Source organism: Oculina patagonica, chromosome 1 (assembly GCF_052425735.1).
Source record: "Oculina patagonica isolate OP01 chromosome 1, crgOcupat, whole genome shotgun sequence".
NCBI classification, from domain to species: Eukaryota; Metazoa; Cnidaria; class Anthozoa; order Scleractinia; family Oculinidae; genus Oculina; species Oculina patagonica.
This window is the reverse complement of record NC_135758.1, coordinates 15,719,224-15,734,485: the sequence shown is the minus strand read 5'-3', so window position 1 is coordinate 15,734,485 and position 15,262 is coordinate 15,719,224. Positions and strand designations below refer to the sequence as shown.

The 15,262-nt window shown below is 36.8% G+C and overlaps 1 protein-coding gene across 3 annotated transcripts in view; it reads left to right on the top strand.

Moving 5' to 3' along the window:
• The window catches only part of LOC144658554 (nuclear cap-binding protein subunit 1-like), a 120,887-nt gene that overhangs the window by 31,880 nt on the left and 73,745 nt on the right, over window positions 1-15,262 (top strand). For all 3 annotated transcript variants that reach the window (XM_078519001.1, XM_078519008.1, XM_078518994.1), the window contains 4 exons: window positions 663-736; window positions 6,375-6,444; window positions 9,817-9,870; window positions 10,471-10,530. In XM_078519001.1, coding sequence (XP_078375127.1) covers window positions 663-736; window positions 6,375-6,444; window positions 9,817-9,870; window positions 10,471-10,530 — 258 coding nt within the window. The remainder of the gene's footprint in view (window positions 1-662; window positions 737-6,374; window positions 6,445-9,816; window positions 9,871-10,470; window positions 10,531-15,262) is intronic.

Sequence of the window (15,262 nt, the reverse complement as noted above, 5' to 3'; positions counted from 1 at the left end):
AAAATCTTTTGTTGTAAAATGCAACTAAATTGTAGCAGTAATATCTTTAGACTGCTGATTGTAAGCATGTCCTTAAAAAATACAAATTCCATTGAACTGAAACTTGGTAAACAAACAGTACTCTACAATAAGGTACATGTAAGTTAATCTCGGCGTTTATCAAATTTTTTGTGATTTAAGTGCGACGTTTATTCAAGAGCGGCGTTTATACGAGGGTGGCATTTATTTAAAATACAATTTATTTCTTGCAAAGAATAGCATGGTAACTGAACATTTGAACTTTAAAAGAAGGGACATGGAGTATTCCTTGTCTCAAAAGTCATTTTCACTATCTAAAAGCATTGTTGCAATCAAGGAAAATAATTATTTTAGGCTTGCTCAAACTTGATAATTACTGCATTTGCTTTTTTGAGTCTATAATTTGAATAAACGCCGCATCACGATGAGGGGTTTATTTGAGGGCGGCGTTTATTAATTTTTCTGCTCTAAAAAACGGCGTTTGTTCGTGGGCGGCGTTTAATCGAGTAAATGCGGTAATTGTCCTCTTGACGCACCAGCTTTGACAAAGCTGAGGTAAGTGAATCTTGGAACAAGTAATACATGTAAATTAATTTATTGTCCTCTTGATGCACCAGATTTGACAAAGCTGTTTGTTTTTACAGGCTGGCAAAGAACTTTCTGAAAAGAAGAGTCAGGAATTTGAACAGCTGTTATCAACTATTGAGAACTATATAAGGTACAAAGTGAAATCACAAACACATACATGTAATGTACTGTAATGGGCATACAGCTTTTCAATACTCAGTTTTGCTTTGTACTGTATTTGGAAATTTAAAGATTTGTACACGAATATTTACATGCAGTAATATTTTACAGCAAGTTATTTGAATTCTGACCTTTATACACTTACAGTGAATTTCTAAAAAAAAGGAAAAAATATATTTAGTGTATTCTACGAAATACCGGCTTTGTCTTTGAATCACACAAGTACATGTATTTCAATTAAATGCATTTTTATACCTTATGTGACTGCTTTCCAATGCAGCTGATAAATAACTGTCTCTTTCAATGAAAATAGCAGACAAACTGTAAAATTAGTTTTTAGTGCAGAATGCACTGTTGTGATGGTTTGTTGGAGCCTGTCATCTGCTAAACCCCTAAACCCCTAAAGTGCTAAAGCACTATGGTGTAAACTTTAATAGCCAATTAATTAATATCAATTAATTAATTATTCCTGTGGAGGGGTGGTGGTGGGGAGCACCTGACCGTACGCCCCAAGTAAAACGTGGAGCATATCTACGATACTTTCATATGAAGATATCAAAGGTTTTTATTTGTTTCAGAAAACCCTTTGCTCTCTCTGTGGTACTACTCTTTCTAGAGCAAAGTACTTTGCATCAAATGCATGCGCAGATTAGTCTACGTTACAGGGCTGGAAATAACTTTCGAACATTGAACGGTCAAGATGTCCGGCCAAATCCATTTTAGCTCGGTCATACCTCGTTTCTGCTCGGACAAAAATGTAACATGTTATTTTCCAATAATTATTATTATTTTCCAATAATTAGCCCTTCCACCTTAAGATATAACATTCCATAAGTAAATTCCTTTTTACTACAAGTAACGACACTGCACTGTTGACTGTGGAATTAAGTTTGCCGTCCGGACTCTATTTTTTGCTGTGATGATTTAATAAATTGCTCGTTACATGAACGATGTTGGTTACCTGAGGTCGGAACTGTACGGTACAAAAAAAGTTTAATTTTTAAAATTTCCTTTATCGACTATAGTTCTTATTTTTTCAAATCTATTTTCTCTTGCTTTTATGACAAGAAAACATTTCGTGCAGAAGGTAATTTGATTAAGCGAATATTTTCTTGTCTGTAAATACTGCAAGCAGTTGAATGAAAAACCGTTTTGTTTCCATGAATGAGAACCGTTTTCAAATAATTAATACATAAAAAAATAGCAATGAGATAAAAATTCAATAATAATTAAAGTGGGTTTACATTCTATTAATAACATATCTGTTCCTTTTTTGCAAGTTCAAATTTATGCAAATTTCGTGTGAAATGTAATTTGACTCCACACTGTCTTGTTTTTCATGTTCATGAATAGCAAAAACAAAATTTTTTATTTGCCTCTCTATTTATGAAATGTGTATTTTCGTGGATGAAACTCTGTTTCATTTGAATTGAAAAATCAATTGCTGACTACAATCATATTGAATTTTCCAAGTTTGAAAGTTATTTTGTTTTTAATAAATGAATGAATGATGCAAATGTCTGGCTCATGTCTGGTCCATTGTATTTGTCTATTGGCTTCAAACTTTGCAAATAGCACAATAATTTTCAGTGATTGGGGCCGTGGGTTATAGGCCCATTGGCCTGTTTCGTTTTCCTAATCATTATTTTCAATGATTTTACAAAAGTCTTGTGGTATCCTTTTTGGAACTTTAAGTTTTGCAAGAATCTAATAATGTCACTTCCGGATTGTTCTCATCGAAAGATGTAGATTTCACATTGCAGCAAGCAGCTGGAACAAGCACCTGGAAAGAAGAACATTTTCAATGGCTTCATACTTGAAAATGAGGAAGTGTATTCCCCTGCACTATTAGTATAAAATATTAATTCCTAACTTGCGACTTCAAAGAAAGTTTTAGTCGCCAAAGGAAAAAAAAATAGTTACAAATTCGACCGTATCGGTGAGCAATTTTGAGCCCTCTTTTATTATTAAAAATAATGCAAAGAAGTCAAAGGTTGTTTGAATCATGAATAGCTTATGTAAATTTTACCTTTATATTTCGAACTTTGGAACTAAATTAATCATTTAATTCTGTGCAGGAGGAAACGGACAACTTGGGAAAAGATTTCAATTTTGAGACCGTAACACGCGAATTGTAAACAACAGTTTAATTTGATCAGTTCTAGTTCTTTTTTCGGTTGGAAGTTCCACAATACAGTGAGGTGTATACACTAACAGAAAGTAGACAACAGCATTGAAAACTAAATTTGTTTCAGTATTATTATTATTATCGACTTGTGACCGGACAACATGACCGGCAAAACAAACATTTAACCGGACAAGTCCCCAATCAGGCCGGACATTGTCCGTTGACCGGCCGTTATTTCCAGCCCTGCGTTATATTCTCAGAAACATTGCATGTATCACGTGTTTGCAGTAGGATTCCTGCAGACTCCATGGCGCCAAGTAAAAACCGCAAAATTAATTAAATTACATTTTGAGACTTTCACAGCACTTTCGTCATTAGGTATGCAAAAACTTAGACCGAGAGTTTCGGCGTGAAACTCCTAATAACCAGAAAACAAATATCCTAGCTGAACCGCGATTTTAAAATACCTTTCGAAAGAGATTTTTTTTGTTCTTTAATTTTTAAGAAACGTCTTTCTAGCAGTTAAAACCGCAACTTAATTAAATTAAGGTGAAATAATTTGGCTTTATTATTCGGAAAGCAAAACAACTGCCACCGATGTCGTTGCGACAAAAAAGGTATCATGTTTCAGCATTTGCAAGAAAAACAAAAGTATCTCGTTTGCTGTTTCAATATCAAACTGAAATTCAAACTAACGAAAATTAAAATAACAGGGACGTGTTTAGAAATTTTGTATTAAAGCCTAATGTGGTATGCTTTTCAATGCGGTAGAATCCCTGGAGTTAATTTAAGAGAAAAAAAAAGTTTCATGTTACATCCCTCACTTCCTTTCCTTTGATTTGTTCTCCATCGTTTGAACTAACTTCCGTATTTATTTTGTAAAACCTCTGCCTGAGAGGGCCGGGGCTTTGTGTGGAAGCGAAAAATTCTTTAGTGTTCGAACACGCTTTCGTGACAGTTCCGACACTTCTTGAAAGAAATCTTCACACTACGTGACTCTCGGGTTCATGCCTGAGTGAGCGTGTGATGTGTTCACCAGACCGTGGCGAGAGCATGGCCTTGCACACGGCATGCTTTAGCGACAGTTTTGGGGGAAAAGCCCCATTTTTTAGTGACAGTTTCGGGGGGAAAGAGCTGCAATTTCGAACATTTAGCATACTTTATAATTCATAATTTGTGCTCTGCTTGTACACTGTTCTGAAAATTGGTAATTTTTAGGTCATTTTCTAAATGCTGAAGGTGACAATGCGGTGGGGTTGTTGTAGAATCTGTGGCGTTTATAATTTAATGCAGTCTAAGAGAAAAACAAAAGTATCATGTTACATACCTTTGCACGAAAAGTACAAATGTCATGTTTGCTGCTTATATACTTAGTCTTTTTGAAATCAAGTTAGCGCAAGTTGACATAAAAACCAACGGTTCAAATGATTGAAAACTTCCTTGACTAAGAAATTGTGCTTTATTGTCAACTAGTCACCCCCGTGATTTAGTTGTCACGTTTTGTCTTTTAACATCTTACAAGTACACATGAAACTGCATTTCAGATGAAAGGTGAATTTATTTGACTCACTCTCAAGCGAAATTACCCTGGAAAATTATTATCATGCTGTCAATTGATTGGCCATATTGCATTCTGCACTGACCTTTGAGTCTCTGAGTTAGCTTCTTTCTCCAGATGCTTCTTTTTTGTGTGGAACAAATTCTTGTTTGTGCCATTCAAGAGTTTGAGTTTGTTTTAACGCAATTCAATAAATATTTGCAAGTTAAGTCTACAGTATTTCCAATTTTTCCAGGCATGTGGATTTATACATTTACTGGTATTGTAACTGGTGAAAAACACAAAATAAAAAATGCTGGTAGGCCAATTAAATTTTGATAAATTTTATTTTGAAATATTGCATTTCAGTTCCATGTTACTCTAAATATTATATTTTTATATTCAAATTCTAACTAGGCTCTGAGGCTGTGGGAAATAAAACAAAACAAGTCATATCAAGTCATATCAAACCTTCTGCACTTTCTCAACTGGGATGTAAAAACGCAGTGGTGGTCCCGTTCGCCAGTTTGCGGCGTGAATTTCATCTGTGATATTTCTTTAAAATCACAATTTAAATAAAAAGCGCTTAAACCCTCCCCTGGATGTTTGAACGTAGAAACAGTTCTCAAAACGTTTATGAACCTATGCAAACGCCCGTCCGCCATCTTTGTTTCCAGTTAAACCAGTACTTAGTCTCACTCGGCCAAATTTCTTTACTGGGGTAATCATCGAGACTCGGTCCCAGACCTCGCTACCAACCCCCCTGGTTTTCTGGATATTCCAATTTTCGTTTTGAGTTTATTTTGGGAATCAAAACAAAAATTGCAAGCTCAGCAAGAATGTGTCAAGGCACGGGATACATGTCATTGCGGCGTGAAATGAACTTCTTTTTAATGCCATTCATAAACTGGTTTGGGTTCATTTTATTGAACATTTGAAACAAAATAAATATTTGCATGCGTAAGCAGGAATTTATCCGGCTGGGTATGTGGTTTAAACAACAGATGACACGGTGAAGGAAATTCATGTCATGCACACTCCGTGACTCACGCAAACACGACTTGTGTGTTTCTCAAGTGACTGCTTTTCTAAAGATTTTTTACTGTGTGGCGCCCTGCCTTTCAAGCCAAAGAACTGAAAGAGGTGATCAAGCATTAACTGCATGGTTATAAACTGTTGAAGTTTCTTGTTTTTAATAATATGAAATATCCCACTTGTATATACCGAGAAAATACAAGTGACTTGTGGGATATTTAACAATTATTCCACGAGCGCGCGTTGAATATGAGATGGTAGATAGCCAACGAGGCGCGTAGCACCGAGTTCGCCTATAACGATCTCATATCCAACTTGTAAGCGAAAGTGAAATAATTGTTTTATAAAAAACGCCCAAAGAATTGCAATATTTGAGCTCCCCAGCTGTTTTCGTTGACTGGTATCGACTACCATATTTGTGGTCAATGGTATATGAGCTCATATACCATTGCCTGTTAACCAATCAAAACTCAGAAATTGCAACATACCATTGCTAGTTTTTGATAATTAAGCTGACTGCTTAATATTAAAGACAAAAATGAGGCTGTCTACAAAAAAACTACTGTTAATTAAACTCCAAATGTCAGTTTACATTGTAAGTATTAAATAAATGCCCCCTGGCATTTGTGGAAATAATCCTATCATGATAATTAGGAGAACTGATAGCAATAACACATTACCATCACCTGTTGCAAACAAGTTGTCATAATCCATTTGAGGGCATTGTACTGGCATCACACCATTCATAGGTTTAAGTATCATAAGTGTGTACAATGTAATACTGTAGATACATGTAATTAAACACACTTCAGGGTGTTCATATATAGTTCATTACAAATGTAAGGTTGAGTTCCTGTAAAATTGGTAAGGACCAATGCAGCTTGCTTATTTTTTTTGTCTTTTGACTAGTCAGAGACGTAAGACTCATATTCCTGCCCTTCGAGTGTGGTCAACTGATGAGCCTCATCCTCAAGAGGAGGTTAGTTGTCTTTACTGAGTTGTATGTCAGTGCATTCTACTTTACACTGTAAAATAATGTGGAAAGTTGAAGTGCACAAAAAATCCTTTAAGAAAAAATAATAAGTACCAAAAAATACACAAAAAAGTATTGGATAAACAATATTTTAATAATCTGTACATTACAATTTACCACATGACCTGGAAAGGAAAAAGGACCACCAATGCTTTTCAATAGAGTAAAATAATTGGATTGTAAATGATTTTAAATGGTTTGACTGTCCCTTTAAATGGATGACCAAAAATGTAAAACCTTTTTTAGATTTGGCACTGATGGGTTGTACTTCGTGACGAAAGGCAATATGATTTTTTGCACCTTCTGTTTTTCCTGTAGTGCGTATTCCCTCTCTGTGAATTTGACTTCTGGGATGGTCTTTTCAACTATGTTGTTTGGATAGCCTTTGTCGCGTAATCGCAACTTGAAATTATTAACGTTTTCTTCAAAAGGTGCTTTTGAAGAGTTAGTTCTAAGTAGTCTGAGGGCTTCCCCTTTGATGAAGCCCTTTGCCACACCGGGGGCGTGACAAGAAGAGAAATATGTGTACTAAAAGGTTTCAGTAGGTTTAAAATATGTGCGAATGTCTAGGATTGACTCCTTGTAGAATCTTTCACCTTTAAATACTGTAGTGTCTAGGAAGTTTGTTTCTCTCTCTGATATATCAGCCATGAATTTAATGGTAGTATGATGTCTGTTGGCTTCTAAGATAAAGAGATTAATCTCTTCTTTTGTCGTATCCCCACAAAGGAAATACAGTAGGACCCCGATAACTCGAACAACCCCACTAACTCGAACAAACTTCCATTTCCTTTGGACTTGACTCCCACTTTTCAGTCATTTTTACTCGGTTAACTCGAACTCGGATAACTCGAAAACCCCGCTTACTCGAACTAAATATAGTTTCCCTTGAACAAAATTTGGGTCAAATTTACCCCGATAACTTGAATTCCAGTTCTTGCAACTCCTCACAGTTGCCCATTGATTAGAGCAACGAACAGATGACGTATTTGACAGCCATTTTCCACTCTAATCATTAGAATGTATGGCTGTGTTAGAGTTTCTGACTAGAGTTTTCTGCTCTAACTTGTTGATGATTTCGGTTTCAACTGCAGACGTAAAGATATTGGCAAAAGCAACTGCCATTTTAGTGCCCATTGCAGTGCCGTGAGTCTGAAGGTAGTCACTTCCACAAAATTGGAAGGAGTTCTCCTGAAGTATAAGTCTAAGCATTTTCCTGAGCGCATTGGTTGGTATCAGAGTTTCTCTTTGGAAGAATGTTTTGTATGTCTTGCATACAGTTTCGATACCCTCTTCTTGAGGGATGTTGGTGTACCGACTGGTAATGTCTAGTGATACCATAATTGCGTTGTGTGGGACTTTTGTCTTTTCTACGAAATTGATCTTTTGTATCCTTGAGGTACGATTTTTGTGATTTTGCTATTGGCTGGAGGATGTAGTCTACAAATGATGATAATCGCACTGTTGGACCATCACAACCTGATATTATGAGTCTTCATACAGGTGTAGGTTTGCGAATCTTTGTAAGTGTGTAAAACACTGGTATGCGCGGCGGGTCTGGCGTTTTACATAGCCATTTCTTTGTCACATCGTCAATGTAGTTATATGGCGGTGGAGCTCGTTTATGAGGTCTTGAACTTTGTTGAATGTTTCTCAAACCATAGATGTTTCTAGGGGCAGGTAATTGTTTTTGTTGTCTAGTTGTACCCTGCCCTCTTCAATCTTATCTTTTTTGTTCATTAAGACCGTTGTTGATCCCTTGTCTGCCTTTCTAATGTTTATTTCTGAATTTGTTTTAAGCTCTCTGATAGCTTGACGTTCTTTGCGTGGCAGGTTTTGTTTTGGCTTTGATAATTTAATTGCTGCGAGCTCTGTTTTGACTCCCTCTAGGTAATTTTCTAGATCGACTGATGGTTGTACTGGTGGTTTCCAGTGTGATTTGACGTAGAAGGGATGCGGCTTGCATATTTTACGATTTTTTAAGCTTAAATATCTGGAACTAAAATAGCTATTTGAACAGATAACAAAATGTTTTTTTAATGGATGAGAAAAGCATATTTTACTGGTAAATGTCTTGTCCAAAATGGATAAGTGATTAAATGGTAGAAAGCAAAGCCTGATATTTTTGACAAGAGTAATTTTTTTTCTTTCCTATGTACAGTCACTGTGGTGAAAGTTTTAGAGAACAATCAATGCTAGAAGATTTTCTTATAAACATCCTTAATGCCAGCTGCTCTTCAACTACATTACCTGCATCTAGTGATATCATCTGTTTCAAATGTTTTTGTTTGTATCAGGCTATGTTAGTGCATGGGCCAGTGGGGTTGGTGGTTATCCCAAGTCTTTATAATTTTTATGACGGTGACACTTGACAGTAATAAAACTGATGAACTTGTGGCCCTCAGAAAAAAGTATAAAAAAGGAAGTGAATAAAAATAAAAATAACAGAAATATAAAAATGTTAAAAATGTAGAACTGTTATGGATTTTTTCAAGATTTCAGTTGTCCACTAGTTTTCCCATTCAGAGTTTAATTAAAAAAGCGCTAATTCAAATCTACAGTCTCCTGGGTTTTCTGATCAAGAAACCGGGAACCCTAATAATAGGCCTTATCACGGTTTTCGATGCCATCTTGACGAGTAGGCAAAGCGGATAGATATTACAGTGTTTATATGGGAATCCGGCGGCAAATTTTTTTTTTACAAAAATTGAATTTTGGACAACTTGTGAATTGAAAAGGTAAGATACTAAGCAAAAGTTTTTATTCGCCGAGTTTGAAGGATGTAGCTGGGCTAGAAAGCGTTCAGTTACGTTTTTAATTTTCCATACATTTGTCTATATTTTTTTCCTCATGAATGACGCGGCTCGCGGAAAAATTATAGACAAATCTATGGGAAATTAAAAACGTAACTGAACGCTTTCTAACCCAGCTACATCCTTCAAACTCGGCGAATAAAAACTTTTGCCTAGTAAATTAACTTTACAATTCATAAGTTGTCCAGAATTCAATTTTTTTAAAAGATATTTGCCGTCGGATTCCCATACAAACTCTGTAATTTCTACCAGCTTTGCCTACTCGTCAAGATGGCGTCGAAAACCATGATAAGGCCTATTCATAGTGGTCCTAAAAGTTGCTACTGGAAAGAGATGAGAAATCTGCCACTTTCAGATCACCTGCCTGGTTACATACATGTAGCAGGTAGGAAAACTCCAAGGTCCAGCAGCCGTTACACTTCTAGATTTGTTTGTCCTTGCAACTTATTTATAATATCTTAAGTTTATGCTTTTGTGTGTTTTATGTGTTTTAATACTTTTACAGTATATGGACTGCCTGTGGGCACAAATCAAGAAGCTGAAATCTGATAATTGGCAGGTAGGTTTTTAAAAGCATAAAAAGGGGGTTTAAAAAAGTGAACTGAACAAAACATATATTAATAGTAAAAATTATGATACTTTTATAAGGTCTAAAACTATTAACACTACTGATATTGAAATGTCTACAGTCAGTTATTTTTTTTGGACACCTTTCCTTGAATTGTTAAGGCATTTAGTTATTGTTTTTTGATGGCTTAACCTTGTTTAACAATAATTATTTTAAAAACAAGATAAGGCATGATTTTACTCTTTAAACTAGAAAGAAGCAAACCTTTTTTTCCAGGAAACAACGTTCTCCAGTAAGGTAGCAGCAATCAAGAAAAAGCTCTCTTAAATTGTGTGTTTGTAATTTATTAATCAGTTGAAATAGTTGTTTATAATTTGCAAACTGCAGATTGTAGCTAAGGACATAAATGAAATAGAAGAGTGGCAGACCTGCAGATTGGTAAATAGTGAGTGTCGTCACTTTTGGAACTTTCAGAGCACAAAGTGTAAGCCACAATACATGTAGGTACATGTATACAGGATAGGGAGCTGTATAATATGTAGCTGCTGCTGTATATTCATTACTTAAGTACACTAGTGTAATTTTTTACAGGAAAAACATATCAGAAGGCCTTACCTTGCTTTTGATGATGTTCTAGGAGATGCTTTGCAGGTATTTCCTTTATTATTTAATTATTTTATATGTTGTGTCTTGTTTATGTTTTGTAAATGCAGTATATAAAAATTGTTTTGTAAATGTATGTAACATGATGCTTTTATTGTAAACTTTGTAATCATGATACATTATTCTGGACAAGCCTGCGTTTTCTTTGTGATAATCTTATGATCATTCTTTCTCAAACAAGTTATCACTTTGGCTTTTACTGCTTATGGTAACTTTTCAGTGAGAAGTTTTCTTTAAACAGACACACAACCAGGCTCTTTCAAGCAGTAATTGTGCAGACAATGTAACACTCTTGTCCCTTCATTCATAACACTGTTAACACCTCAGGTCCAAAATGCTTATACTAAATAATTATCACAGTTACTTTCCATTTTGTTTGCACAGGTCTGCACTGATCGATTTAATCTACATCATAAATTGTACATACTATGCACTTTGTGTGACAAAGCCAAATTTATTCCCATATTGTGGTTTGCAGTGAATCTTTGCCTCGCAAACGGAGCTCAACATTGATAGCCAAATTGTTGTTTATCTTGGCAGGCATAATGCATAAACTGTTCATTTGTAGCCTGTGTACAGCCGTCCCGCTCTCCTCAAAAAAAAATCGGGGAGGGAACGTCTGTGTTATGGCATCGTTAATCTTGTTCCAGTATCCTGCTGTTATTGATTTAAATTTCACATAAATAATTATTATATCGGATATCCGGATGACCGAATTTGAGTCATGCAGTTCCAAATATAACACAACAAACACAGGAGACAAAACATCATCGAGCTCAAGAAACAATTTAAAGCGCTAGATCAATAAAATGCAAGAAGCATAACGTTTACAGCACAAAATCTAATAACCAACCTTCTTGGTTCTACAAGTAAAGCTACAACAGTTTTCGGCAAAGCCAGACACTATCATTCGTACAATACATTGTGCAACAGTATTAGTTAATGGCTGGGCCTGGAATCACAATTATTAATAAATCCAAGAAGTCCTTCACCTTCACGGATAAATTTCAAAGCTTGTCGTTCCAAACCAAACATTTTAAATCGAAATGAGCCAAAACAAACCGCACTAACAAGAGATGTGGCAAATTTTAGAAGTTTCAAACTACAGCACAGAAATTTTCGGGACCACAGTCTTCACCAAACTACGGCTCTTTCCGACTTGTCCTGGTTTAAATAATACTGCATATCATTTATTATTGTGCCCTTCAGAAACAAGTGAGACGCAAAAGGCTAAAAAGTTTGAATGCTCGCCGCACGCTGAAATAATTTAACCACATAAGCTGTCGTCCGTATAAATTAAAGGCAATCATGAATGGTTTTTGTGTAGAGGCCAATCCGATCATTTTCCACACATTCCGGGAAAACCACCCGTGCTGAACACGATTGACGTCGCCATAACACAGACGTTCCCTCCCTGATTTTTTTTGGAGCGGGACGGCTGTACACAGGCTATTCATTTGAGACATTAAGAAGACTAGGAAATCGCTTTTGTGAACATCTTGGAGACGTAAAAGCAATGACGGAGATGCTTCTAAACCAGTTTCTAAACATTTTAATCTTCCTGGTCATACTTTTGAAACCATGCATGTCTGATTGTGGACTTTTTCTACATCATTGGGCAACACTGAAAATCTCAAAAAATCAAAACAACAAAAATATTGTTCAATCATGAGCACCTTGTCTGCAAACAAAACCAATTTATTATATTAATAAATAGATTTTGTTTGCAGGCAAAATGCATTATCCCTTACCGTGCTTACTCCAAAATAACTCCATAATATTAAGAATTAACACACAAACAACCCACAATCCTCCACTTTGCTTTGAGGAAGGGCTTATGCTCCAAATGTCAACTTTCAAAAATTATTTGCTACAGCAGTTTATTTACCTTTATCAACTTCCAGTTGATAATCAGCTAGGTGTTTACAGTGCAGAAAACCTGGTTACAGGACACAGCTCAGGCAGAGAATTTTCATGCTTGAGAGAGTTCGGGCAAGATGTCCTGCATGACAGATAGTTTGTAATGGTTGTACTTCAGCACTTCATGGAGAGCCTGTGGGTCTATGCAGATCCTTAACACAGATTTCTTTTCAGTGACAGACCGTCCCAGTCAGGTCCATCTGTAGGCACAGTTATACCAGTGACTGCAAGACACTGGAGTTAAGCTTTGACAACTTTTTTAATTTGTGCAGCTTAGGTAGGGTAGGTGCATGTCAGATTCATTACTTTTATCTTGCATTTACTGAGGGGTATGCACAGAGGTTTCGTTTCACATCTGGAGATTCACCATTTCAGGATGAATAGAGTGTTCAATACAGTCAACTTGCAGTTTCACAGGCCTGTTGCATTGCTTAAGTCCATTTCACAGTAGATGGGTTGGTTACAAGGTTTCACTGAGATGACAAAGTGATTCGATAAGTTATTACCTTGATAGTTCCAATGCTGCTTTCAGAAAAGTCTGAGGAGTAATGTTCAGCAACAAATTAAGTGGTGGACCCTGTGGTGCTTGCTCTTTGTTGACATTTGAAATGGTTCTTTCCATCACAGACCATGCAGGGCAAAGCTCTGTTTTATGAGGTACACAGTACACAAGACCTGCATTCTTTTACATGTAACAGCATATATAAAGGATGACCAGTTTCTCCAGATTTTCCTTTACTAAGATCTCCCAATTTTTGTTTGTCTCTGGGCTTTCTTTTTTTAGTTTTTTTTTGTCACCTTATTGATCTCTTCATACAAAGAGAGGCAGCCTCTTTCATACAGCAAATTTCAGTGGTTTTGTTCATTGTTAGGTCATCTGTTGAAAGGAGTTTCTCATGAGTGTTGTCACCATGGATGCCTAAGAGAACGGACTCCACAAGGGACTCCATGAGTAATGTTATATTTCAGTCAGACATGTACAGTTGCAGACAGCTCGGGTTTTGACCCATTTGCACAAGACAAAGATGTATTTTTGCGATGGAGTCAACAGATTCCTGGTCTCAGCAGTTAAGTTGGAAAAGCTAAAAAAAAACCTCCATTTGACCCAGAAAGTGCTGATCATATTTCACAGGAATGTCAGCCATCTTGTTATAATCTTCACCTTCACCGAATTTCATTCTGCCATTATGTAGCAATATCGGAGGGATATTGAGGACTTCAAACTTTGTCACCTGCAAAATATGGTAGACAACAAGAATAGCTTTATTTTCCAAAGTGAAGCTATGATGTCAGGTGTAATAATATATTTCCAAAGTGAGGCTATGATGTGAGGTGTAACATATCACGCAAAATAATTATACATGACCACTGTATTAAGATGTACAAAGCTTGCTGGTCGACAGAGTCTTTAAGGGCCCACAGACAGATTTCTCGCGCGTTGTATTGCGTGTACAGGCTACTGACGCTTTCTGTATGCGCCAGATGTGCAAAAAACTTTCCTTTCAAGCACTTTTCAAACTTGCTTAATATAAACAAGCCTTGCAAATCTACAGAAGCCTTGGAAATCTACGATGGATTAGCTTTTGACGATGAGACCCAGAAAAAGGACATAGATGTCGTTCTTCAAAAACTAGAAGAGTTTTGTATCGGTACAACTAACGAGATCTACGAATGCTACTTGTTCAACAAACGCGATCAAGCTGTGGGTGAATCGATTGATACCTACGTCGCTGCATTGCGTTCACTTTCAAAAACATGCAACTATGGCGCTCTAACAGACAACCTTATCAGGGACCGAATGGTTGTTGGCATACTGGATAAAGGAATCCGAAAGAAACTCCTTCAAGAAAGCAAATTGACCCTTCAGAGTTGCATTGATATTGCTAGAGCGAACGAGTGTACGAAGCAACAGTTGCAGACCATGGATCATACAGAAGATGTGCATGCGGATGACATCAAGAGTTCTAAGGGTGATCCGCCAAGTGGCAAGCAGGTCAAACAGATTGACTGCAAATTTTGTGGAAAGAAACACCTGTGGAAAAAAGAAGAATGCCCTGCCTGGGGTAAAACATGTGCCAAGTGTGAGAAAAGAATCACTTTGCTGGAATGTGTGACAAACCACCACCGCTGACTCACAAGAAACGCAAAGGGGAAAGCATCCCAAGAGGTTGCCAAACATCGAAAGTGAACATGGTTGAAGAGCATGAAGATAGCGACTGCGATGATTTCTGCCTTTTGGTTGAATCCATTGATTCTGTGTATGACAAAGAGGCTCCTAAGAAGATATTCGCCAACCTGGTATTAAAGGATGCTTCAGTCAAGTTCCAATTGGACAGTGGTGCGACCGTGAATATTCTGCCAGTTGAGATTTATCAGGAGATTTTAAAGGACCCTGAACTAAACCATTTAGCTAACACTGCAACCACCTTGGTTATGTTTACTAACTCTGAGCTCAGGTCACTGGGGAGTGTCAAGTTGGAGACCCGGAACCCAAAGAACAATGATAGTCATCTTACAGAGTATACAGTGGTATCAAAGGGGTACAAGGCACTTCTGGGTGCACAGTCCATACAGCAATTCAATCTCATGTCAGTCAATGTAGACAACATTATGCTTGTATCTGATGAAACTTCTACATGTAACCTGTCAAGTGTTCTTACAGACTACAGTGATGTCTTCTCTGGAGAAGGCAAGCTGGAACAGAAACTGCACCTCTCGCTGGATAAATCAGTTCCACCTGTAGCTCTGCCTGTATGGAAAGTTTCCATTGCTGTCAAGGAACCATTGAAGAAAGAGATTG